Source organism: Balaenoptera borealis (assembly GCF_965194805.1).
Source record: "Balaenoptera borealis genome assembly, chromosome: 10".
Taxonomy (NCBI): Eukaryota; Metazoa; Chordata; class Mammalia; order Artiodactyla; family Balaenopteridae; genus Balaenoptera; species Balaenoptera borealis.
Window position 1 is genome coordinate 14,550,264 of NC_138874.1, and position 26,839 is coordinate 14,577,102.

At 53.5% G+C, this 26,839-nt stretch overlaps 1 protein-coding gene and 1 pseudogene across 3 annotated transcripts in view; both read right to left on the reverse strand.

The window, feature by feature from the left end:
* GALNT2 (polypeptide N-acetylgalactosaminyltransferase 2) overlaps window positions 1-24,302 on the reverse strand; it is a 179,046-nt gene extending 154,744 nt beyond the window's left edge. For both annotated transcript variants that reach the window (XM_082339697.1, XM_082339696.1), the window contains exon 1: window positions 24,169-24,302. In XM_082339697.1, coding sequence (XP_082195823.1) covers window positions 24,169-24,294 — 126 coding nt within the window. In that variant the 5' untranslated portion in view covers window positions 24,295-24,302. The remainder of the gene's footprint in view (window positions 1-24,168) is intronic.
* On the reverse strand, window positions 1,971-2,318 carry LOC309604764 (mitochondrial import inner membrane translocase subunit TIM14 pseudogene; annotated as a pseudogene). The gene has a single exon. The product of its transcript is annotated as a mitochondrial import inner membrane translocase subunit TIM14 pseudogene (transcript).
* Window positions 24,303-26,839: the final 2,537 nt, after the last annotated feature.

Below are 26,839 nucleotides of genomic sequence, written 5' to 3' on the forward strand. Positions count from 1 at the left end.
CCGGTGGATGGAGAAGCGGCGGGCAGAGCGCACAGGCGGGGGGGAGAGGGGGCTGCTGGGACAGGGCCGGACAGCCTCTGCCGCCACGGGCACCGGGGTGGCCGTGTCCCGCAGGCCACTCCCCCCCCAGCGCTCTCCCCGGCGGGCGGCTGGCCTGAGTGGGCGCCGGGCAGAGCACAGCGGAGCGGGTCGGTCCGGGGCCGGCAGGGGTGGGCGCCAACCCCACCACGTCCACGCGAGCGCCAAGGCGGCCCATCAACCCCTCTCCAGCCGGCAGACACTTCATCCACAACCTGGGGATGACAGCACCACCTCGCAGGGTCTCATAAATGCGCTCACGCGCACACACACACAAGCACACACGCGCACACACACAGCTTTAAAGAGCACGCGGGCACTGGCCCTGCTTGCAGTGAGTGCTGCCTTTTATTCGCCGCTGCAGGGGTCACACAGTAAGCCCATCCAGGGCAGGAAGGGCAGCCACAGACCCGGGGGCCACCTCCTGCAGCAGCTCCCCGCCGGCTGGGGGCCTGGGGAAGAGCCAGCCTCTACCCAACCCCTGGAACCAGAGGCGGAGGGGCGATTCAGCAGCCAGAGCAGCTTGAGCAGAGGGGCCAGCGTAGGTCACCATGAAAACCCAGGGACCACGGACTCCGCGAGGGGCTCCAGCCCGAGAGCCATACCTGCATCTCTTTATTTAACGCTCGCCGCCACGAAGGGGGCTGCAAGCGCACCGGACGCAGGGTTAGGTTCTGCATGTCTCAGCCTGTTTCCCGTCTGAAAAGCAGGAATAACACGTACCAGACACCTAACCACACTCAGGGTCAGCCCCCGCCTGCCCCGTCCTTATCGCCCCTCCCCAAATTGTCGGGTTCTGACTGTTTATGTCTCTTCTGATAGTTTTTAGTTCTACCAGATATATTCCTTTCAACATAAGCTCTCCAGATGTTTTGGGAAAAGCACATGTATCTCCATCCAAAGAACCGTAACGCTATGATCGCCCCCATTTAATAAGTGGAGAAGCTAAGGTTAGAGAGATGAAGCACCTCACATGGCCAATAAATGGTGCAGGGCGGATTCAAACCCACTCCTCAAAAGCCTGCTCTCTTAGCAACACGCTCTGCTGCCTGTGAGGAGTGAAGTGACATGGAGGCTGAGGGACGCAGCCCACGTTGCCCTTGACCAGGTCAGAGCTGCGGGTCTGGCCACTGACAGAGGCACCGTCTCCTCTCCACAGACCTGCCTTCACACGACAATGACCCGACGCTCCCGCCTCGGCTCCAGGTATTGACTTAAATAAATGGCCACGTCCGCATCTCTGCATCTGGTGTTTGGTATTTTTTTCCCCAACGCCACTAGGATGTTCACTCATCTTAAAGTCTACGAGATTCTTATCAAGTGTGAGGGCTAAGAAAATGTTTATTGTTCACAAGAAATGCTTCATTTTATTAGAAAATGAAAGCTATGCAACCCACCACGGTTCCCATGTGCTTCGGCTACCAAGATACAGGTTTGCGTTCCACTGAAGAACCTGCCCTGGTCTCCTGGGTGCAGGCCTGCTGAGAAGCACGTGTACACAGCCCCGCTCGGCCGGCTCTCTGGGGCTTGCTTGGGCTCCTGCTCTGTCAGCGGGGACCACAATCCTACCCCGAGGGTTACACTGAACACCAGACTCAACACAGACGGGAACACCCCCAGGACCTGCCCAGGGAGACACTCAGTACCGGTGCCCCTTCACCCTTTCTTCTCCATCCTCTTCTTTTCTTCTTCTCCTTTTTCTCCCCGCCCTACCCCTCTCCCCCATTATATGGCCCTAGATTTTTTCTTTTTTTTTGGTATGCATTTATCCATAATTATTGAGTATTAACCTATAAATATTCTATAATCCAGTTTACAATCCTCAAATTTAAACAAATTTATACCAAGGCTTTGATTTAGCTTGTACTAAATCATTTTTAAAATTTGTAGCTTTATTTTATTATAAAAAGCTGGTACTCATATACATAAATGAATAATAACTCAAAATTCATCATACATTTACTCCACTTTTTAGCTTGACCTTCTAGTAAATCTTCAGCGTCACTGATTTTGGCTGCTATATAAGGAGATCCTCCCTTGTCTGGGTGATTTAAAAGCCCAACTCATCGATGAGCATCTCTTATTTTTCCTTTATTAGCAGTAGGGCTTACACCTAGTATTAATGCTGCTTCCCGCTTTGTCATTTTGGGTTTGAACCCACCTCTGCAATAGCCACCACTGAAGGCAGATTTCGGTAGACTCTGAAAAACTTGTTTTACTTGAGGTTCCATATGCTTCATGGCTTGCAAAGCGTAACGGCCTACAACTCCTGCAGCAGCGGCGATCAGCCCAATTGCTACCACTGCACTGGCCGCGGTTCCCGCTGGGCTCCTGGGCGCCACCGGGAGCGCGGCTCATCCCAGGCCGCCCACCAACCCTACGCCTCTGCCACAAAGCCGGCCCTAGATCTTTGAACTCCTGCTCTAATGAATCTGTGCTTACACATAATATGCTTTTTTCCCATAAAGTGCCTCAAATCTTTTTAGAAGTATACGTAGCTTAAGTACACAACAGCCGTCATCTAGAAGTGGAAGGAAATTTCAGAGCTGTTCCATAATGGACACAGAAGTGGGAGATAAGGTGGTACAACGTCACCCTCCAAAAATAAAGCCAAAGGGAACCAACAGAATGAATGACGCGAGCCATCTGTGGCCATCTTTCCAGGAAACGGCTCACTCTAATCTCACGGAAGAAGCAAAACACCCAAGGAATGTAAGGTAGGCTGTAATCTCACTATAATACATTTGGGAAATAGTTCTGCTGACTGCTTACTGAAGAATGTTAAGAAGAATGCCAGATGCGTCCGCCAGGATCCGATTTCTAGAATTCAGACAACGGACAAGCTTTTAAACAGAGGCTTCACCGTCAATCGTTAACTCGGCATCAAGCTGTTAACTAGGTAACTGAAAGGGCACAAAGAAAACTCCAAGGTGTCAGGCAGGCAGCAAGTGCAGGAAGCAGCCACTGCCCCTGGGCTGCAGGGAACCAAGGGAAGAAGGGGGATCAGTGAGCCTTACAAACTCAGAGGAAGGGGCTGAGGCCGCCCCGAGAAGGGGGTCTGCTCAGCTGGTGCTGGGGTCTCTAGGATGGCGACCAGGCTGTTTCTGTCTGTGCTGGGAGGAGGGCACAGCGGGCTCTCCGTGGCAGCTCAGGGGGAGGCATGTCCCCGGGGGCTGCTCCAGAGCGCGAGCGGAGAGGAGGGACCAAGCCCCTTCCCTGTCTACCGCCAGTCCCGGAGGGCACAAACGTGCCGTGCAGTCCTAGCTCCGGCGGCGGCACAGAGCGGAGTCTAGAAGGATTTGGAGCTGAGACAACAGTTCAACAAGCTACGCACTGGGTTTTTGAAAAATGAATCTCCATCAGCACCCTAGGGAGAGGGTATTGATTCTATGCACGGAAACATCCCCAGAATGAAGGCCGATCCAGCTTCCACAGGGGGAGGGGAAACATGCCTAGGAGTACAGCTGCTGGCCCAGCGGGCGCTGGTTTCCTGAGCGCACGCACCCCGGAGCCCTCTCTCCCCCAGGCTCTGCTCCCATCAGCAACTCATGACCCAGCGTCCTTATTTACCAACAGTTTACAATACAGGTTCATGGCAACCCCGGGGTTTGACTGATAACCTTCTAGGTGAACTAATACCATCTAGTTTCCAAACCTATGAAACCCAGAGACCCAGGGTGATTCTCTCTCTAAGTTCTGTCTGAAACAGCTCGCTGGCCTCTCTTTACCCACTGGAAAACTGACCAGTGGGTAAAGAGAAGTCTTTCGAAGAAAATAATCACGTAAGCCTCGACTGTTTCTACAAATGTGTTACACACACACAATGGTACAGAAGTAAAGAAAACAGACACAGCACTCCAACTTCCCCCTGGAAAACCTACTTCGACATTTGTAAATTCTGTGCAGTTTATTATCCTCCAACAGAGGAATAAGCCCAAGTCCAGGGACGTCAGAAGCCTCGGAAGCACGGGTGCTCCACACGCCCCCCTCACATCCAGCCCGCACCACCTGATCCTTGCCGAGCGAGGGTCTCGGCTACTGGGCAAAGGACCCTGCTGGACAGCCTCTACTTTCACTCAAGGGGGCACGTGCAGGGCTATGGGGGGAGCAGACGGGGTGCTGTGCGGGGCGCTGAGTGTCACCCACCAATTCCAGGTCAGACTGGAAGGGATGGCTTTGTTCATTTCCCCTGAGTGGCTCGTAGGACACTGACGATCAGCGTCCTCTAATCATGAAAAAGTTCCCAATGCTTCCTTCCAATCAGCTGGTACTTGATCCAGAGTTTTCCTTGAGAATTACATCCACGTGGCCACTGACCCTCACATATGGGGTCATACCTCCCTCTGCAGACAACAACGAAAACAAAGCAACCCCAGATTAAAATAAGATAGGAAAATAAAATCCAAGATTGCTCGACTACCGAACACCTCAAGCCACTCCCGATATTCATTCAGTCCAGTAAGGAAGCTGTAGTTTCTTTAAGCTCCAAACTGTCATTTTCATTATCTGTTGTTCGTTACTTTTATTGTAAACAGTAAGCTTCTCAGAGCTTCCTGAATAACTGTTTATGACAAGAGCACCACTCAGTAATCCAACCGGCACTTCATTGTATGCCCATCAATATTCGTCCCTGAATATAAAAGCAAGCACCCAAGTTTTCCAAAAGAAAGACCAAACTCAAGCTCAAAGCCTACAAGATAGACCAAATATATACGTGAGGACTCCACGAGTTTTCTTTTTCCCCCCTCTGGCTGAGTGGCATGTGGGATCTTAGTTCCCCAACCAGGGATCGAATCCATGCCCCTTGCAGTGGAAGGGCGGAGTCTTAACCACTGGACCACCAGGGAAGTCCCTGGACTCCATGAATTTTGTGGGGTTTTTTTTGTTTTTGTTTTTTAACATCTTTATTGGAGTATAATTGCTTGACAATGGTGTGTTAGTTTCTGCTTTATAACAAAGTGGATCAGTTATACATATACACATGTTCCCATATGTCTTCCCTCTTGCATCTCTCTCCTTCCCACCCTCCCTATCCCACCCCTCTAGGTAGTCACAAAGCACCGAGCTGATCTCCCTGTGCCATGCGACCGCTTCCCACTAGCTATCTATTTGACATTTGGTAGTGTATATATGTCCATGCCACTCTCTCACTTTGTGACAGCTTACCCTTCCCCCTCCCCATATCCTCAAGTCCATTCTCTAGTAGGTCTGTGTCTTTATTCCTGTCTTGCCACTAGTTTCTTCAGCTCAAGAGCCGACGTTCTGATTTAACTGGTCTGGGGTAGGTTCTAGGCATCTGTATTTTTTAAATCTCCCTAGGTGTTCCTAACATGTGGCCAGATTGAAAACCACTGGTCTACAGTTTGAATTGGGGGGAGTGGGGTGCAGCACCCAGGCTGGGCAGGGGACGTGGGGTAAAAGGATGAAAGACACAAGCTGCAAGGAAAACCGACGAAGACCCAGGGGAGAAGGACGAGGGCGAGAAGAGAGAAGGTGACAGCAGCCGGTCTGAGGCTACTGCAGTCCTTGAGATTTCATTCTAATGCAGCAACGTGAGTGCAATCAATAGGCAAAGTCCTTCACCCTGCAGATTTTTCATTTGTGAAATTCAGTAATTAGGGCTGCTCGTCAGATGAGACAGCTCTTAAAATACGAACCCTAAGCATGCCCTAACAGGCGGGTCCCTGCTCTCCGGGGCCATGTGTGCTGGGTTCGAAGGGGCTGTGTGTCCGGCACATGAAAGAAGAGTGCGGAAGCCAGGACCCAGTCGGGGCCCCCCACCTGCACCTCTGCCCGGCACCTTCCCAGGTGAAACACGTGGCTCCCTGGGATGGAAGAAAATGTGCTGACCCCCACAAAACAACTCTGCATTTCTAACGAAATGTGCCGTGTACGCCTTTTTTGGCCAGGAAGAAGGAAAGAGGCATGCACATGTCTGCATGCAGACATAAAATGACTTTCCAGCAGCTGAGTTAAGGTGTGAGCACACAAACGCGTGCGCACACACACCCCACCCCCCTGCACACACACAATGTACGGAACACTTTCTACCGATGGGCAAAGGGTCAAGAGGCAACACCTCACCTAATCCTGGCAACAGCCCTGTGAAGTAGGCCCTGTTCCTGTCTCCACCTCACAGACGGGGTGACAGGGCCTTGGAAGGGCACCTGTGCGAGGACACAGCAGGAAGGAGGGCTGAGACTGGATCCCTCTGCCCCCTCCCCCAGGGCGCACTCAGTGTCCCGCAGGCACCACAGCAGGGCAGACACACAGCTGGGAAGACAGGGCTGTGCCCTGAGCAGCCGTTATTATTGACAAGTTATGACCCGCTCCAAGAGATCCCGCCCAGAGAGCCAGGCTACAAGTGAATCCTTGTCGCTGCAAAAGTTCTGTGCTGTATGTGGGTGAAACGAAGGAGGAGGAACAAGGCGTGAAAAGGAAAATAAATCCCCTAAGCACACAAAGAAACCCGCTCATTTTACAGCTCTTTTCCTCCTCAGCCGATAAAGAAACCCGCCCCCCCCCCACCAAAAATGTAAGAGAGAGAAAGCCTGATGTCCAAAGGGTGAGTCGTCTTGCTGTAGGAAGTCCTCCCCTCCTATGCTGCCCTCCCGTCTCTCTCCCCTGGACCTATGCATTTTTCCAACCCGACGTGCCCAAGGACTGGGAGAATAACGAGGGAGGAGCCCTGCTAGTTCTTAAAGGCCGAGCCAACCACTTGCGAGCGCCGGGCAGAGATGCTGCTGCATCACTAACCGCCATCATCCCCTCGCTAAATTCCCGCTCCAATGACGCCAGATGCCATCGGCTCACAGGACTCTGTGCCTCCCTCTCCAAATAACCGAGGGCACAATTTTCTCAGTTCCTCCTCTCGCATCCTCAGAACGCCAAGTCCCGGGATAAATCCTATCACTGGTTCTCTACAATCCACGAAGGTGGACAATTCTCGCGGGTCCCTCGGCACATGTCTGGCGGCACCTGCGTTCCTCGCTCAGCTTGGGAGGCTGGCTTCAAACCCTTCACAGGTCGCTTGCAGCGTTCCAACAGATGCTACCGAAGGGCCCGCTGCCTTCCGCAAATGACTTTCGGGGCGCTGCCCGAAGTGCGGACAGACTGGGTGCCCGGGCCCACGGGTTCCAAGTGTCGCCTAGAGGTGCCCCAACGTTTCACAAACATAAATCCACCTCCATCCCGTCTGTCCAATGTCCCTGCAGCTCCAACCCCCTACACCACCAGCCAGTAGTATATCCACAGTTTTACAAGTGCTCATCCGAGGCACAGAGCGTTAAAATGACAAGCCAGGGGTTGCTCCAGACACTCAGGAATGTAATGAATACAAGAACATCAGATGCCTAACCCCCAGTCTAGCGGTCTGTCCCCACGCAGGCAGGCCCAGGCTGCTCAGAACCCACTGTAACCAGGTGTCTGTCCAGAGATGACCGTCTAAACGTAGAAGCGTTTTACGATGATGAATCGGTGGAAGGAGGGTTAACAATGGAAAACTCTTTTCTAAACACAGCCGGAAGGGACAAGGCTGCTTAAACACAGTTTAAATCCTATCACCCGCGACCTCTCTCCCGTCCCCCGAGTCCCTGCACAGCCCCCCCGTCCTCAGACAAGGTGAAGCGGCACCAACACCGATCAAGGGGCGATGATTTAAAAGCTTAACCTACAAGTAGAGCCAGGCCCACGCAGCTGCGGCATCAACGCAGCGCCTCTGGAGGGAAAGGTGGACGCTGTCCTTGACTTTGGGTCCACGATCTCGCTGCAAGTGCAGAGAAGCCAGATCTGCACCCAGAAATGACGGCGACTCCCTACGCTGAGCACTTCTGCCAGACCACGGCTGTCACGGACGGGAGGCTCGGTGTGAAAGCGGCACAATGGCTCTCTAACCCCAGGCTGCGTCAGCCGGCAGGAGCAAAGCCCAGGGGAGAGGGACAGCAGGGCCAGGACGTCTCACAACAGTGCAGAAGACCCTCTGCTGAGCCCAGGCTCGCGGCCCTTCTCACCACCACGACCCCACCAGCCTGAGCCTCAACTCGCTCACGATAGTACGGAACACCAACCAGAGCACCAACGATGTGCCGGGTGCCAGGTCACACCCAGGGAATGTGGTGACGTGCACAAATAAATTCCTCAATGCACACCACGCCCTGAGCACCCTCTGACCCTGTGTGGCCCTTGCCCACCACGCTTCTATGCGCTGACCTTTGTGCTTTAGACTGTCCAAGCACACCAGGTTCATTCTGGCCCCAGGACGTTTGCACGTGACGCTCTCCATGCCTGGACAGTCTTCCACCACATCCTCACGGCGGGATCCTTCTAGTCATGAGCTCTCCCCCAAAGGTGCCCTCCTCGGTCCTTTGTGATGAGTCCGTGAGCTCCCCTGGAGCTCCACGTAGAGCTACCCAGTGCTGCCTTGGTGGCCCCCAACGCTTACCCCTCCCAGAACGCACGTTCCCAGGCCCTCATCTGCCTCACTCCCCGTGACCTCCTGGGGCAGGTGCATCACGGCTGCTGATGAATCTCCGTGGGGAAGGAGAGCTGAAAGGGGAGGAGCTGACCAGGTGCCGGCCCTCAAGACGCTCACAGTCTAGCAGATGCAGATGTTCAGCAGGCTGCGGAGCCCTGGGGGTCAACCGCGGCGCCTGGTGAGGGACCCAGAACGGTGGGGGGCTGCGAGCCCTGCTCTCTGCTGGACCAGCAGGATCCCGGAGATGCAGACCCCCACCCATGCGCACCTGGCCCAACATCCAAGGGCTGGTGGAGCAGAGCTCAGGCCCACCCACGGCTCCAACATCCCAGGTCCCTAATTAGCACTTAAAAGTGCAAGGTCTGGGGACGTCCCTGGTGGCACAGTGGTTAAGAATTCGCTGGCCAGTGCAGGGGACACAGGTTCGATCCCTGGTCCAGGAAGATCCCACATGCCGCGGAGCAACTAAGCCGGTGCACCACAACTACTGAGCCCAAGTGCCACAACTACTGACGCCCGCACAACTAGAGCCCGTGCGCCACAACTACTGAGCCTGTGCTCTAGAGCCCGCGAGCCACAACTACTGAGCCCACGTGCCACAACTACGGAAGCCCGCACGCCTAGAGCCCGTGTTCCACAACAAGAGAAGCCACCACAATGAGAAGTCCACGCACCGCAACGAAGGGTAGACCCCGCTCACCGCAACTAGAGAAATCCCGCACACAGCAACGAAGACCCAATGCAGCCAAAAAAAAAAAAAAAACTTAAAAAAAGTGCATGGTCTGTGCATATAGCCCCCGACTGTCAGCTGGGGCAACGGCTAGGTTTCTAGGCTTTGTCCACTGTTTCTACGTGTGCAGACCTCTGAAACTAGTACTGTCCTCACAGCTCCAACACTCCCTTCCTGGAATAAATAAGTAACCAAGAAAATATGGAAGGTACCAGAGCCAGACTGTCCCCCGGCTCAGCACTAAGGGGGAGGGGCATGGAGCACGGGGATCCCATGGGGGGGCGGCTCTGAGGCCCCGGGAGGAGACTGCTCTCCGGAACACCTGCGAACTGCAAAGGCAGGACTTGAAGCCAGACGCCCATGAAACTACCATCCCGCCAGCTCGCTCCATCACGCCCATTAACCCATTAGGCCTGCTTTGCTCTCGGTGTCCCTGGGAACGTACACTGCACTCTGGCCAAGTACAGTCTCTCTCTTAAACGTGCCCCAAATGTGACATTTCTGTCATTTCCCACTCAGCACCGCAGCTCCAACTTCAACAAAAACAGGGAGCTTCCCAGGTCCACGGCGATTCCACAGGCCCAAGAGCGGGAGGGAGACCACAGAGGGCGGGAGAGCTTCCTTCCTCAGCGTTCTGCCCTGATTGACACCCTAGTCACTGATGCACACCGTGAAGTTAACCTCCGCCTGGGTGCCTGCCCCCAGCCAGGCCCCTGCTCCGTCAGAGGGGCCCAGCGTCGCCCCAGAAGCATCCGTGAGAAAGAAGAGTGAGTACACGCGCCAGTGAAAATAAAAGGAGCCCTCATTAAACTGCACCGGCATCGTCTCCACCAACTCACTCATTTCCATCAACCCCCTTCTCACAGACAAAGACACGAGGGGTAACAGGCAGTAACGGCGGCATTGGCATCCACCCGGGTCTGATGTCATAGCCAGGCTCCTTGGATTATCATAACCAAACGCCAGGTTTTCACGTGGATTTCTCTCCTTGAAATCATCACACAGTGTATCTATTAACCTGCAATCTAGTTGTAAGCTGTCTTAATCAGAGCCATCAGAGAAATCACAGGAACAGTGATTTCACTGACAGAACTAGTCCTCGGCCCTCACAGCGGTGCTTTGCGGTGTTGCCACGATTATTAATTTGTCTTCCACTTGTCACTCACCTACGGTTTCAAAAGCAAGTCAGAAACTGAATTCATGAAACTAAAAGAACGTTTACTGATTAAAACCTTGTGGGAAAGTTTCCAAATAACATGCTGTATTCAGATAATAACAGCTCAAGATATAGAAAAAAACCAATTGCCAATTAGTTTTTAAACATTAATTACACAGCCACGTAGTGAAAAACCACATCCCGGAATAATTTTCAAAGACAAGAGACTAAGGGGAAAAACCGGGAAACAATGTCCTGGGGGCGGGCGGGGGGCGTTGAGAGGGCTCTGGCCTGCAGCTTCCTGTCTCTCCCTCCAGAGACCGGGGGTCCACCTGGCGTCCAGCCACCCTCTCTGGGGCTCGGTTTCCTCACTAGAGGGGCGAGGGCTGCAGGCCCCCTGGCCTCACCCCCGTCCCAGGGCAAAAGCCCCGGGCGAGGTCCACAGAGGTGGAGGTGCTTCCTGGGAAAGGAGGCTCTTGGCTTAAACACGGCCGAGGTGGGCTGGCTCAGTGGGCACAGACGCCCTGGGCTGGTGATGCCCACCAGAGGATGGCCCAGCCAGCCGGGGGCACCAGCCCCTCCTGCCCTGACGCCAGGAGGCTTCACATCCACACTTATGCCATGGGTACCAGGCCCTGCTCTGATTTATTCCCCGTTGAAAAATGTGAGGAGATGGGTACATGAGGAAACCGAGACACAGAGGGCTTGAGTAACCTGCCTGAGTTTACAGAGCCAACTAGAGAAGCCAGAATTCAAACCCAGGAGGTGGTCCCCGGGCAACGCATCCTGTGGGCCCCTCCGGCCTCATCGCCTGAGCCACCAACCCACCCGGCAGCATCGCCCTGGGCTCTTCCCGGCAGACCCCTGCGCCGGAGCCAGAAGCCCGCCGGACGGTCTCCGAACGCCCAGCACGGGTGCGCCGAGCTGCCCCTCAGCACCCGGGGGGCCTAGGGCATCGGACTCACCGCGCAGGCAGCCTCCCCCTCCCGGCAGAAACCTCAGCCAAACTCTCCCGGGAGCAGGAAAGCCTGACTTTCAAACACCCCTGGTGCAGCGGGAAGGAGCGTTAGGTCATCAGGAGTCAGGAAATCCCTCTGGGACAAGATGCCACCACACCCTCTCCACCGGTGACCGAGAAAAACTCTTTAAGCTAAAAATTATACCTTAAGTACAAACACTTACATGCCACGTTGGATTCACTCCCCAGGGATGGGATACTTTACCTACATTCTTTTTCTTTTGAAAACAAAAGAGTCACATCTTGATGCAGACTGGCCTGGGGCCTTGTAACTCACCAAGGATACACGGAGAACAAGCCTCAGCTGCCCTCTGCACAGGGAGGTCCTCGTGAGGCCTCATCTGCCTCCGCAGGCCCGTCCCTGAGGCCTGGACGGCCCATCTGGGTGGCCTTTCCTGCCACCCAGCCTCAGACCCACAGCTCAGACCACCCAAGAACAGCTCGGCTGGCTCCCGCCATCAGCACTTTGCAATATAAAGGTTAAGGAGTGATCACCGGCCCAGGTAATCAGCACCTTCCAGGCTGAAGTGGCAGCTCTGCATCAGCAAGAGAGAAACCTGCCATTTGTAAGCTGATGGTGACTCAGGACTGCAGTTCTGAGACCAGGACGGCCACAGCCGACTTTCCCCAGGGCTGGAATCTTCAGCAGTTTGGGGAACGTTAACATTCCAGCCGGGTTAACTCACTTTGTTATAAAGCAGAAACTAACACAGCATTGTAAAGCAATTATACTCCAATAAAGATGTTAAAAAAAAACACATTCCAGCCCCAACCCTGCTACCACATGACCGGTGGGGCAAGCTGAGAACCTCCAGGGTCCACAGGACACTGCAGAGTGAGTGCGGCAGCTCCAAAGTGCTTCAGGTGTCTCGGCGACAGCGCCGGTATAAATTTGCAGCACCAGGAATTTATACCTTACAGAAAATATGCAGCACCGTATATCTGTCAAAACCCTCTTATTTACAAACACAACGTAAAGTACGAGGCTTTCGCATTAATATCCTGTTGGGGAAACACAAAGGAATAAGATATATTTATTAAAGGTCTCCCACTGTGGCTTCCCAAACCATCCACAGCTCGAATGGGTCACGTATGACAGACAGCAGGCAACCTGCCTGCGATGTGCGAATGTACAGGCGTGTGTGTTCTGCCCTCCGGATGCCTGTCACACGAGAAGGGGTAATAAAACATGCACACCAAATGCTGCTGTGCGACAGGGTCTCTGGGCCACTAAGCAGTCTGGTCAAAACTAAGCAATCTCACAAACTACCTAAATTGCTACCCTACCATCAAAAGGTTCACAAGAAGTAGCAATTTCCAAAGAATTTAGGTAATTCTTAGAGAAGAAACGGTATCAAATGTAAGAATATTTTCCTGGTGATACAGGTGACAATTCAGGATCTTAGGCCACCTCTGAAGTATCCTTTTAAAAGAATCATCGCTGGATATTCCTAAATTACAGAAGATATAGAGGCTGGTGCACGTTTTTACTGACTGTGATATTTTGATTTATGAGAAATATATATTTGGTCATTCAGATGATCAAAATATATTCCTCATATATATATTTGGTCTTTGTCCCTGATTCTGGCTCACAGCTCCCAAAACCCTTGGAATTTCCTGAACAGTAAGAGCCACAGGAGCATCTTTTGTTCTACTTGGTCTCTTGTCCTCTGAGCCACAAAGGTGACATGGGTGTCTTGTTATTCACAAGCCTCTTTCCACCACTACTGGGCTTATGTCAATGAGGTGGCTTTTGGAAGCACCTGCGGATGGGGGCTGGTTGCCAGGGGAACCAATCACAGAGGGGTGCAGCTTTCAGTCCCACCCCCTGATTTCCTGGGAGGAGAGGGGCTGGAGGTTGACTCAATCACCAATGGCCTATGACTTGATTAATCATGCCTATGGAGTGAAGCCTCTGTAAAAACTCAAAAGGACGGGTTCAGAGAGCTTCCAGGTTGGGGAACCAGAACACGTCCATGTGCCACCATGCTGGACCCCAAGCACCAGGAGGTACCTCAAGCTGCTCTGTGTCTCTTCATCTGACTGTTAATTTGTATCCCTGAATATCCTTTGTAACAATTCAGAAATCTAATAAATAAACTGGTTTCCTGAGTTCTGTGAGCCACGCTAGCAAATCAATCGAACCCAAGGAGGGGCTCATGGGAACCTCTGATTGATAGCCTGTTGGTCAGAAGTACAGATGACCACCGGCGCTTGCGAAGGGCATCTGAAGGGGCGGGGGAGGGCGGGGGGGGGGGCAGTCTTGTAGGACTGAGCCCTTAACCTGTGGGACCTGATGTATCTCCGGGTGGATAGTGTCAGAACTGGCTTGAACTGCAGGACACTCAGCTGGTGTCTGAGCACCGACTGGTTGCGTAGGGGAAGCCTCCAGCCCCACCACACACACACACACACACACACAGACACACACACACCCACACACACACACACACACACACATAACACACAGACACACCCACACTGGAAATTGGGAGTAGAAACCTTTCACTGACCATATTACAAAGCCTTAAATTTGCTTTTTAAAAAAAATAGTAGTTTTCTGCTGCTTTGCTAATTTAAGCTACATACATCTATAAAATTTTTAAACTTTTTAAATAAAATTTTCTAAGTAGGCAAAAATAAAATAGTACGATGAACCCCAGGTGCCCATCAGTCATTCAACAACACACTCGGCCAATCTTGTTCCCTCATAATTCTCCCACAGGCTCGGCGTCACTGCGTCATCCATAAATACTGCAGTTTGTATCTATCGGGTTGGCCAAAAAGTTCATTTGGGTTTCTCCGTACCATCTTACGGAAAAGCCTGAACAAACTTTTTGGCCAACCAATACAAAAGATAAGGATTTTCAAAAACATAAGCGTAAGGCCGTTACTGCCACTAAATAAAATTAATAACAATGCCTTAAATTTCATCTATTATCCAGTCCCTAGTCAACTTACCCCTAATTATTATTTTTTTAGCTCTTTCTCTAGTTGGTTTGGCCAGTGATTGTGAGCTCCGTAAAGGGTGTTCACTTCTGCAGATCCCAGCACTCAACAGGGTAACTTGTAGCTAGAAAATGCTTAAAAACCTTTCGAAACGGGTTCACACTCGTCAGCCGCTAATCTCTCAAAAATAAAAACCAGGAGGTCCTTCTGTTTCCACGGATTACATGGGGACTGGGAGTGAACAGATGCGAATGTACACATTTTGATGAGGCTACCATTTCCCTTTATCGAGGCCACGGGGCCTGGAGCTGGGATCTCACAGAGGGAAGTAACTGACACTCAAGAAAAAGAAAGACCCTAACATGAATTCTAAGATGCGTTTTTTTTTTTTCACAGTTTGACATGCAATTGGAGTGCAGCTCACGACACCTTCTGATGCCGTGGCCAGGTCTGGGCCGTGACGCACCGTCATGACCAGCACTAGCTCAAACACAAAACACGCCAGCAGCAGAGTCTGCGGATGCATGTCGGTGCCTTGGAAGAAAATCCCAGAAGCAATACTCAAGCACTAGTAATCCCCAGACAGCAAATCAAGTGGGACAGAAGTGGACGGTGAACTGGGGAGCTAGGCAAGATTCCCAGAAGAGTCAAAAGTTGGCCAACTCTATAATGCCAAGCGAAGGTGAGAGCCCAGAACCCAGGGCTCGTAGGAAATGCTGTGTCCACCGAAGAGCTTGGTGGCACAGGGGAAGGAAGACTTTGTCTCCGGAAAACAGGCACTAACATCTCTGAGGCAAAAAGCAGACACTCGAAAATTTTAAGGAACACGCTACCCCATGTATTTCATGTATATTTTCCTTTTTATCTATACTCAAGATAAATGGAAAAATCGATGTCTAATTAAGTCTAAAAGAGCTCTTTAAATAAGTAGAAAGTAAAAATATTGATAAGAAACCACCGCGTCACAGTTCAACAGTGTTTTTTCTTTCCTAGTGGTACATAAAATGATGGTTTTACAAATAATGGCATCTTAGATTTGATGAAAAAGGGTATATTCCAGACACAGGGGGACATCAGTGATCATCAAAAGTGAGATAGGAAGAAAAACAGGTGCATCACTTACTGCACAGAGGAACTGGGGCGGGGGGCAGTGGGAGGAGGGAAAGGAGGAAGGGGACAAGCCTTGAGGGTCACAGAGCAAGAGCTAAGGGTCTCGGTCACTGGGGAAGCCCTTGAGGCAGGAAGGACCAGGGCGATGACTTGGAAGGCTGCCAGGCCGGGCCAAGCGGTTCAGCATCCAGGACAGTCACACACAGCCCCCCACACGAGAGTCAGTGTTAACTTACGGGCGTTGCTAAAACACAGGCCTTTACTTTGCATTAGCTCCTAAGCTCCCGCAGGGTGACTCGTGTGAAGTGTCCTCCTTCTGGAGCAGCACCCTTTCAGGAAGAGATGCGCTCCCTTTCTGGACCAGCCCCTGAAGTGGAGACGAAGAAACCTCAAAGGGCTCCCGACGAAGAAACCTCAAAGGGCTCCCAAGTCTGAGGCCTTTAAAAGGACCTTTTCTCTGCAGCCGCATCCAAGTTCTGGTTTCTTATCCAGAAACACGCTGGAGGCACGGCACACACCACACCCCAATAAGGCATCTGATGGCCCCTCACAAATGCCAGTGGCTACTACAAAAAGCAGCTGGATGTTCGCCCTTGACAACCAGGAGGACCTGTGATCTCCCATCGTCCCACTCCCTAAAGGGGCTGTGGGCAACGAAATCACACGTCCATTTTACTTCCCACAAATATCACAAATCGCAGCGCTTCACCACGACCCCATTGCCAAGAACAACCTCTCCAGAACCCAGGGACCGGGCAGGCCCCTGACCTCCGGTTTCCTGCAGATGAGAAACCCACAAGTCCCATCACCACAGCAACTTGCCGAGACGCCACCCTAGTGGGGACCAGCGGGACTTCTCATTAAATGGTGATGTGTGTGGAAAGCACTCTACAAACGAGCCACGTGATTGAACGGTGTGCCTGAGAGTGAACAGGGTACGGATGCTCAGCCAGCCCAGCCCGGCCCTGCAGAGATCAGCTCAGAAATCACCCCACGAGACTGTTCCACAAGCACATTCCACAAAGTCAAGCAGCAAATTAACCTGCGGCACCTACAGCAGTCCCGGGCCCCAGGTGGGAGCGGGCGGCCTGGGGGTGTGCATTCCGCGTTAACCCGGAGAACGGGGGTGTGCATTCCACGTTATTAACCAGGATGAGAACGCTCCTGGCCCAGGACTCCGTGCGGAGCAAGAATGTAAGACCCCACGTTGCCACGGGATGGAGGAAACTCTACCACTGGGAGACCAGAGGCAACAGACTCCCGGAAAGAAAAGGGGCTCGTTGATTTAGCAAAGGAAACCAAGGAACATAGAGAGCACCCAACAGGCTGGACGCCCTGAAGCCGGGGGCTGCACCCGGGCAACGTGAGCCGGGGACTCACGTGCTCTGGGTCTCGGCTCTCCAACCTGCTCAACCCGCACCTCCCCACGGCGCCTATGGGCCCTGCACTCACTGTAACCTTCCCCTCCCCTGTTCCTGACCCCTCCCGCCGCCCACACTCAGCCCCTTCTCACTCTACAGCATTTACTACCTATGGTGCTTAGTCCAGCTGCGCCCAGGGTGAAAGCTCCCCAGGGGCCGAGATTCTGTCTCCGTTCTACTCACTGCTGCACCCCAAACACCAAGCAGTGCCTGGCACATAGTAGGTGCTCAATAATACTCATTAAAAGAACAAATGAAAGGGACCCCAGCCTGTTTGCATGTCTGCTCCTGCCAGGGGGCGACTGAGGACTTCAGGACAGGCAGAGACCTGAGGACAAGAACACGTGAGACCTTTCACAGAGCAATGGTAAAAATGTTGAAAGGACCCTCCCATGAGAGGACGACTGCGGGCGCATCTGCTCCAGAACGCCTTCCAGGAATGTCCCGCCACCAGCAGCAGGACGCGGGCACTGCCGGCGCACAGAAGGGGCACGGGAAGCCTGGGAAGCCAGAGCGAGCCCCATCCCACCCGCTGGCCGCCCGGACCACCCTGGGTGTGCCACCCACTAGCTCTGCAACCTTGGGAAAGCGACTGAGCCTTTCTGTGCTTCAGCCTTCATCAGTAAAACGGGAGGAATGAAAGGACCGTGATGAGGAGTCGATGAACTAGTATCTGTAAAGTGTTAGGGCCGTGCCTGGCACACAGTGGAGGCTAATAGCGTGCTTATTAAGTTGAAGCCCTCTCCAAGGGGTCCACCCCAGACCACACGGAGAGGCAGACCGGCTCCGTGAGGACAGCAGAGAACAGTAAGAAATCAGAGTTAACGCCGACTACGGCAGTGCTTCCTAAGTGCGGGCGGCCCTGCCCGCTGGGGGTAGCCGGCGATGCCTGCAGACGATGCCGGTGGCTGCCACTGAGGTGGGTGGCACCCCTGGCATCCAGCGGAAGCCGCTAAATGCCCACAGCGCACGGGGCAGCACCTCCGGCCCCCAAAACAAACATCACCCGGCTCGGAATGTCAACCGTGTGGAGGCTGAGAGGCCCTGAGCTAGAGTGACTGCTGCCCACCCCCCCCAAGCACCCTCGTCCCTGCCAAAACGCTGGTCATGATTTGGGCTCTGGGAATTCAGCGACTCCGTCCCCAGCCGTCCAGGCCATTCCTCCTCCCAAAGAGTCAGCAGGCAGGACCAGGTGGCCAGCAGGAGGGGCCTGGGAGGCCAGGGCGGGCAGCCCAAGGGCAGGCTGAGCCACGGGTGACCAGGCAGCCCCCGTAAGGGCCGGAGCAAGGGGCACAGGACCCCTAAAGCCGAGGAAAGCTGTTTAAATGTAAGGCCAGGAGTGAGATTCAATGTGACCATTTTCGGTTTTTTCAAATCCAGCCACGATGAATCACTGCCATCTTCGTCCCAGCATGCTCAGAAATCCAATCCGTGCACAATGACACATGCTTCCCGGGCCTACGATACTGGTCATGACTAAATGCAGAAATGCCAAGTGCCTCAGCCTGCCCCGCAGGAGGCAGATGCGAGGAGGAGCCCAGACCCGCCCGCCTCGGGCAAGGGACGCAGGGGGGCGGTGCCCCCCCAGGGAAGGACTTGTTGGCTCCTTGAGCCTATGGGGGAGGCTCTCCCGACTGGACAGATAAACGGGAACCTCCACACTGAGGGTTCACCCTTAAGCTCAAGCACATGGCCAAAGGTCAGAGCGTCCTCACAGCATTAGGAAAGCAAGGTCAAGTTCTACTGCGAGGGCAGGAGTGTCCACGGGAGGCTTGCACCAGTGCGCTCAGCGTAACTCTCCATGGAGAACGGCTCCTCGCCAGGCCCGGCCTGTGCCAGATCCCACCTGGGAGGTCTGCCTGTGGAAGTGCCAGGAGGTCCTCCCGTAGAAACCGCACCGTAGGGCAATGTGGGGGCAAGGGCCCAAGACCGCAGCACTGGAACGAGGGTCCCCGGCGGCAACACAGAATCAAAGGTGGCCTCAAGGGGGAGGCCACCTTTCAGGTCACGGCAGTGAGACCAGGCCAACACCTGCTTTGATTCGAGCAGCATCTCTACAGCAGCCATGCTCAGCGTGTCTAAGCACCAGTGTGGCACGGGCATGTTGGCCAGGTCCAGGAGGCCCTGCAGCGGGGACTGAGACCATGGAGCGGGGGTCCCAAGGGAAGAAGAGCAGGGCAGCTGGGGGCTGGGGGTCCCCAGAGAGTGGCGTTTATTTAACGTCCGTACGGAAGGATCTCACTATGGCATCTGTGCGGCGTGCCTGTGGGTGTGTCTCCACCGGGACATCCGCCCGGCTTGTGTGTCTCAGCATCACCCACGCAAGCAGAGCTTCCAGGACAGGGTCCATGAGGAGAAAAGTGGAAGAACCGAAAGGGGGCGTGGGCTTGGCCAGGTCTGGCTGTTTTCTCACCCCATGATTTCTGCTGGGCCAGCTAGGAGGCTTCACAGATTTCTCCCAGGAACACCTTGCCTCTTCCCGGATCTCGGCCAGAACCTCGGCAGTCAGCTCCTGTGTGTGCCTGGTCTCCGCCCCAGGCAGCCTCACCACGCCCCTCCTTCCACTAAGCCAACAGCCGCTGGATCTGCTGGAAGTTAGGCAGCGGGGCACTGCCCGCTTTGAAACTCACATCTTCCCAAAGTGAGTTCTCTCTCCCCAAAGATCTCAGAAACACGAATGGCAGGAACAAGAAACTATATACATGAAACTACATCTCCCCGCTCCATTGTTTTTCTGGCCTTCTCTCAAATACCTCTTCCTCTGATCCAAACAGGGGGCCCACCACTTGCCAGGAGTTAGGGTGGGGAGAGGCACAGGGGGCCTGAAGCCTCCCCACACCACTAACAGCCCCCTGGGTGCCCCAGACTCCACCCCGAGGTCTGCCGCAGCCCAGGCAAGCTGGCCCACTCGGTGCCGGGGGCGGGAGGCGGCAGGCTCTTCTTCACTCTCACCAGAGGGCTGGGGGAAGAGCCCATCATTCCTGCGCCATCAGTCACAGCCGGCTTCCACCATGTGTGAGCCCCGGAGGCAGCACGGCATCCCTCCAGAAGAGCGAAACTTTTATTTTCTTTAGAGAAAAGTTTCTCACAGAGGGCCGTTTGTCAGCTTCTCTGGCTCTACAGTGGTTTCCCCCCAATGCTGCGCTCCCGACCTCAACTTCAAACTCTCCTTTCAACTGGAATTTTTTTTAACTGACTCTAGCTGGCCGGGTGTGGCCTGGGTCCCCCTTCCCAACCACCACCCCCAGCAGACACATTCACAGATCTGCTGATGCCCATGAAAGCACGTGGGTGATGAGAGCCACCTCCCCTCCCGCCAGGAGGGGCAAGGCTGCGGGCGGAGGGCGAGTGGGCGCCCAGAGCCTGGAGGGGGTGGGGAGCAGGCCGGCCTCCTCACCGCGGGAGCCCCACTCGGACATGACCAGCAACACTCCCACGGTTCACACCACCACCAAAGGAAGCTGTGTCCTGCACCCACTTTCCCGCTGGCTGTCCACTGACGGGAACCCCCCTCTGACACCACGGCTGGGGACAAAAGAGCCGGCAAGACGTCCGGGCCACTGCCCAAAAAGGCAGTCCTTGATGTCAGTCGGGGTCATGCTGCCAGCCCAAATGAACCAACCAAATCAATCTGGGAGGAATGGCTGAGGGATTAAAAACAAAATTCCAGAGACCAAGAAGAAGACAGTTAAAAGTCGTAGTTCACTACCTTTTCAAGTAGACATTTAGGCTTTCTTCCTTTCCCCCCAGCCCTCCAAACAGCATCTCTTCTACGCCTACTATGTGCCAGCACCTCCTAAGGGCAGTTAGTCTTTGGCTACAAGAACTATCCCCACTATAAAGATGAGGAAACTGAGGGTCAGAGAGGTTCGGTAAATTAGCAAAGGTCACTAAGCAGGAAGGAGCAGAAAGCTAGTCTTAATGTCGATAAATGGATTCGCACCATTCCCCGTAAGTGTCCACCGCCCAGCTCAAAAAACACGAGTGCTTCCCTGTGGTCAGTCGAAGTAAGAACCAGCAAGTCAGCTTGGCATTCGAGGCCCTCTATGATTTAGTCCCAAACTCCTCCAACTGTATCCTCCACGCGTACCGGCTCCAGCCAAGCGAGGCCCTCCACCGCCCCAAGAAGAGGCCCAGCCCGCTCTCCCAGAAGACGTCCTCCGGGTCTCACCCAAAGGCCTCCAGCACCCACTCATCGAGGAAGGGCAGGGGGTGGGGAAGTAACCGGGCCCTGGCCGTGCCCCTCGGGAATGCTCTCCCTGCCTCCCAAGGGTGTGGGGTGGGAGCACAGACAAGGGGTCCTGGGCGTCACACACTCTCTCTCAGGAGAGACCATTCTTCACATACTGGAAAATCCTTCCCCCTCCAACCTAAAGAGCCACACTTCACCCAGAGGCAGGTTTATTTCGACAGAAATCTCTTCCTCTCTCCGCGGCTCCATCCACTGCCAACATACCAAGGCCCAGGGGAGACTTAACATGATTAAAATTTTAAAGCATTTAAGATGCTCAAAGGAAAGGCATCCTTGAAGTGCAAATCATCAATCTAGGGGGAAAGAGCGAAATATGGGGGAGGGAAGGCTCTCTACCAATGTAAATAAAATATAATTTCAAACAATATTATGCATAAAATGACTGACCACACACCCTGAACTTCAGCGCTGAGTCCTGAGTAGGGCAGCACCTGCCCCTGTTGAGTTTATTAAATCTTCAGTGTGAGGTGAGTGGGCTCTCTAGGTTTCGCGAAATGGAGAATCACCATCCTGAGAGGAGTAATTTAACAGGCCGGGCACACAGTGATAAGCCCCGGCTGGGTGCTGAAGCAGCAGAAACTATAGTCAGGCTCCCATCAGACAAACAATCCCCCAAAGCCTAATACTGAAGCCTGGTACCCTGTGAAAAACATCAGGGCGAAGAGAAATTGGCTAAATATGGAATTAGAGCCTTGACTTGAACGGTATGAAACGAGAGAAGAAATATAAGTCCATTTACACCTAAAAAACTACAGCTAGTATTTAAATTCTGCCTTTACACGCAGGCTACATTATCATTTTTATGTCCATACTTTACAAGCTAGAAAAATCTATATATTTCCTTTTATCACGAGGATGAACTAAATTTGAAGAGACTTTCTGGTCTCTGAATCCATGGAAACAACTCAGGAGGAAGAAAGACTATGCAGTTTTATACTCTAGATTAGGAAATTCAGGACAGCAGATTCTACTGACCCCTCCGGACACGGTCTCAGGGCGGTTACTTTAATACCAGGGTCAACACTATGTTAACGAGTCTCCTCCAGTTTCAAAAGCTATTGCATGCACACACCTCTTCCCCAACTAACAAATCACCCATCCACTTATAATTGTTCATTTAGCACACTGTTTTCTACAAGGTCTCTGTACCTTCCTACTGCCACCAGGCCACAAGGAGTTCTCGGATTTTTTTTTTTTTTAACTAAGGATCAAATGGAAGACCCCTCAAGAACCATCCACCAGCTGAAGCTCACCAGGGAGAAGTCAACCTCTCCAGATGCTAATGCCACCCTGTTGCTGTTTCCAATCACATGTGCTAATGAAAGCGGCAGACCAAGGAAAGGCAACACTAAGCATGGCTTACGTATTCAGTTTCTTTCACATGAAAGGCAGGAAGCTCTGCCAGGTCTCACCAGCACACCAGGCTACGTGGACCTGCGAAGGCACAGTTTATTGGGAAGCAAAGCTTTTGAAATAATTCCAGTTTAACACGACCACGGTTTTCAAAGGGCTGCACTGCTTCCGCTGGGCGCACTGCTCTTTACCATTCAAGGATGAACGGAGACTTCATGCATGTGAACAACAGTTCCCTGTGTTAAAATAGGGGAAAAAACAGGGCTAAGAGCACATGTCAGCTCAGAAATAAGCTAGGCCAATTCTGCACGTGGAAGGACTTTTCATTTCTGCCCCTCTAGATAAAGCAAGCCTACGAAATTTACCATCAATCTAACACCTTCAGCTAAGAATGAATGAAAGGAGGAAGGAAAGAAGGAAACCTCTGAAGCAGCTGAACCTCAGCGTTGATGTTTACGGTCTGACTTTAGGGCTAAAGCCTTTTCATCCAGTTTCTCTGGCTTGCTTGTTCCAGGACACCATTCCCTGCCCAACCCACGGTCCACCTCCATTAACTCAGAATTTCCTGGGTTTGCGGTGACACCAAATGTCACAGCAGAAGGGTTACACCGTGTGGAGGCCGCTTTCAAAGCCTGGCTGCCACCAAACCCCACAAACACCGCTGGCGGCAAGTGCACAGCCCAGAGCCCCGCTCTCCCAGCGGGATCGCAGGGCCCCGGCGCCCTGGGCGCTCCATTTCCTCCCTAGGGCGCCCGGCCGTCCAAAGCGGCTCACGCGGTCCCCACGGCCCACCCCCTCGGCCCCTGGAGCCCGCCGAGAACACACACAGTAGAGGGACCACCCCGCGGAACGGGGGCGTGGGGCTGGGACAGGCGGGCGCCGGGGGCCGCGCGGGAGGGCCGGCCGAGTCGGGCGCGGGGGCCGGGAGGGGACGGTCGCGGGGTGTGGGTGGGTGGCAGGCCTGGTCCGGGGCGCAGGGGCGCGGGGGCCCTCCGCCTGCATCGCCGGGGAGGTCCGTTCCGTCGGGCGCGGGGCTGGCGGCGCCCCCGTCCCCAGAGGTACCGGGCCGAGACCCAGAACTGCCCCCTCCCCGCGGTGCGGCGACAAGGGGGAGGAGGCATTGCAGCGGCTGGTATCAAAGGGCTGAAAAGAAACTTGGACTCCTGTCTCCCCAGGTACGTGACACGTCGCAAAGGCGGCCGCCTCTCGCCCTCTCCCCCACCCGCTTTTGTGCTTCCCAACATCCCCACCCCCAAACGTCCCACCGCAGGGGACCGGGCTCCCGGCGGCCGGACGAAACTCAACTTAAATTACGTGGAACAGAGAGCCGGGGCGGGGGGCGACAAGAGGCGTCGGTGGCCCCAGTCCCGGGGGCTGCGCCGGGTCGCCCTCTCCCGAACCAGGCGAACGCAGAGGGGCCGGGGGCGCCCCCAGCCTCGGGGACACGGCCGGGAGGCCCGGGGCGGGTGGCCGGAGCGGAGGTCCGGGCGGAGAAGGGCAGGAGGGACCAGGAACCCCCCTCGGTGCCCCGCGGCGCGTCCGAGCGATGGGGGCTCGGTGGCGCGGCCGGGGCGCGTGGGCGCCGGGGGTTCCGGGGCCGGGCCGCGGGCTGGCGCCCCACTCACCTTCCTGCCGGCGCCGCCGCCCGCGCCCGCGGCCAGCGCGGAGCCGCCCCCCGAGTACATGTAGTAGGCGATGCCCAGCACCCACAGGAAGGCGAAGCAGAGCAGCATCCGCGAGCGCCGCCGCATCCTCCCGACTCGGCCGCCGGCCGCGGCCGCTGCTCGCGAGTCTGCCTGGGGCCGCGGCGGGCGCGGGCCGGGGAGGAGCGGAGGAAGGGGAAGGGCGCGGCGGCTCCTCCTCCGGCGCGGCTGGCGGCGAGGGCGGTGCGCGCCCGGCGCCCGAGCTCCGCCCCGGCCGGGAGCGCCGCGCCGCGCCCGAGCAGGAAGCGGCGGCCGCGGAGGTGGCGAGGGGGGTCAGGGAGCAAAGGGCGACCAATCGGCGGCGGCTGCGGGGGCCCGGCGCGGGCGGAGGAGGGGATTACCGCGTCTCCACGGCGGCGGCGCGCCGGCCCCGCGGGGAGGGCCTCCGCCGGCCGCCGCCCCGCCAGCCCCGTGAGTGACAGGTGGCCGCCTGGCGCCCGCGGGGCGCGCGCACATGTGCGCACACACACGGGCGCCCGCACCAGGGACCCCCGGTCGCCGCTGCCGCGCGCTGCCCGGCCGGGAGCGCCACTTCCGCGGTCCTCGGTGTTTGGGACCACCCCAGCCCCCTGGCAGGCTCGCTCTTATTGGCCCACCGACCTGAGCTTTTTGGTGCAAATCCCCCTCCGGGACCCGACTTGGCTGCTCCTCGCTGCAGTTTTCTTACTAATCTTTCAGCAAAACATCCCTGTTCCCCAGGTGTCCATTTTATTTATTTATTTAGGCAGAGGTGGCGTTCTGGAGGTAGAAACCGAGAGGTGATTTTTCAAGAGAGCATGTTTCCGGGGATGAACGGAGTGCTGAATAGCAGGGTTTTCTTTTTTGTTTTTAAGTAAACACGAAATGAGGAAGAAGGAAGGCAATATATATTTTTAAATTTTTTTCTTTGTGACTGGTTGCTGTATTAAAAGAAGAAAGATGAGGCAGCACACGAAACAGCTTTAAAGATGCAAGAAGATAGATCTGTCTTGTAACAGAATCTGTGTAACCTTGACGATGCCCTTGTAACAGCAAAGTTTCCAGTGTTCCTAGGAAGGAAAGAAATGTTACTTAGCGCTTGATATTTTAAAAGGAATTCCAGAAGCTGACCAGTCCAGAGGATAAAGGCAGCTGCCTGCATCTGAATCTCTACTCACATCCTCAATAAAACACAAAAACAAACAAGCCTTCAGCTCTACTAGGAGAGCGAATGCCATGAACTGAACTTCAAATTACTTCTTAAGGAGAAGAAAGAAAATACCTCAAATTCCAACAGAGCTCCCTCCACCGTTGCCAAGGACTTAAGTGAAACCCAGGCTTAAATCCTTCTATGAAGAGAAAGTCCAACACCAAGAGCTAAATACTGAACACAGGTTGGGTACTTGACTGGATAAGCCAAGAGGTTTGAAAGAGAACGGGACAGGAGGTGGCAGCCTTGAAGAAGCCTTGCTTCTGGGAAAAGTCAGATAAATAGAGAAAGGACAATGCCCTTTGGAGGTCTTGTGGTGAAGGAAAAGAAGGAAGTAAAAAAAGAGAATTATAGATCCGCAGAAATAGAAGACAACCAATCCCTCCCTCAGTGTGGTTATCTATTAAAAACTGCACTTCAGTATACAGTGAGAAGAGGACATTCTTGAACTATGAACCCTGTGTCAAAATGTCTAGTAGCACGAAAACATCAAAATAGCTGCATATAAATCTACTGCAAAAAGAAAAATAATACATTTCTTATGAGAAGATGAATCATAACATTTCAGCTGATGAAAATCCCCCCATCAATAAAATGACATAGCAGAGGAAAATTGTAAGACCTTATGTCAAACTCTCAAGCTGAACAAAGTATCATATATTTGGCTACACACACACACACCCCCCCCCACACACACACAGCCTGAATCAGAAATTCAAAACCTAAGAATGTATTAGGCAAAAATTAGGAAGAAATACAGCAGGAGTTGATAAGATTCAGGATAGAAATTGAAAATAAAGACAAAACTATCCCAGAAACAATAAAGAATTACAAGACGCCCAAGGGAGAATATATCAAATACAAATATGTAAAAGGACACTGAAGAATGGCAAGAAAATATTCAAGAAATTGAAAATAAGATAAAGAAAGGAGTAAAAAGCTTTCAGAGATAAGTGGTTGAAATGAAAGCCAAGAAAGAAGAACCAAAATACATGTCACTGGAGTCTCTAAAGTAGAAACGCCAAACAGTGAAGCAAAATTAATATTAACACCGTCATCCCAGATGTAACATACAGCATGAAGACGATAGTTACCACTGCTGTATGGTACTTTTGAAGGTTGTTAACAGAGTGCGTCCTAAGAGTTCTTGTCACCGGGAAAAAAACATTTTTTCTTTCTTTCCTTTTTTTGTATCTAAATGAGATGATGAATATTAACTAAACATTGTGATACTCATTTCACAATATATGTTAGTCAAGTCATTATGCTGTGCACAGTGCTATATGTCAATCATATCTCAATAAAACTAGGGGGGAAACTAATCCCAGAAAATAATCCAGAAATAAGAGAAAATTTAAATTATATATTGAAAGTACCTTCCATGTACCTTGGAAAACTGAGTGGAATAATCAACTCCAAAACATA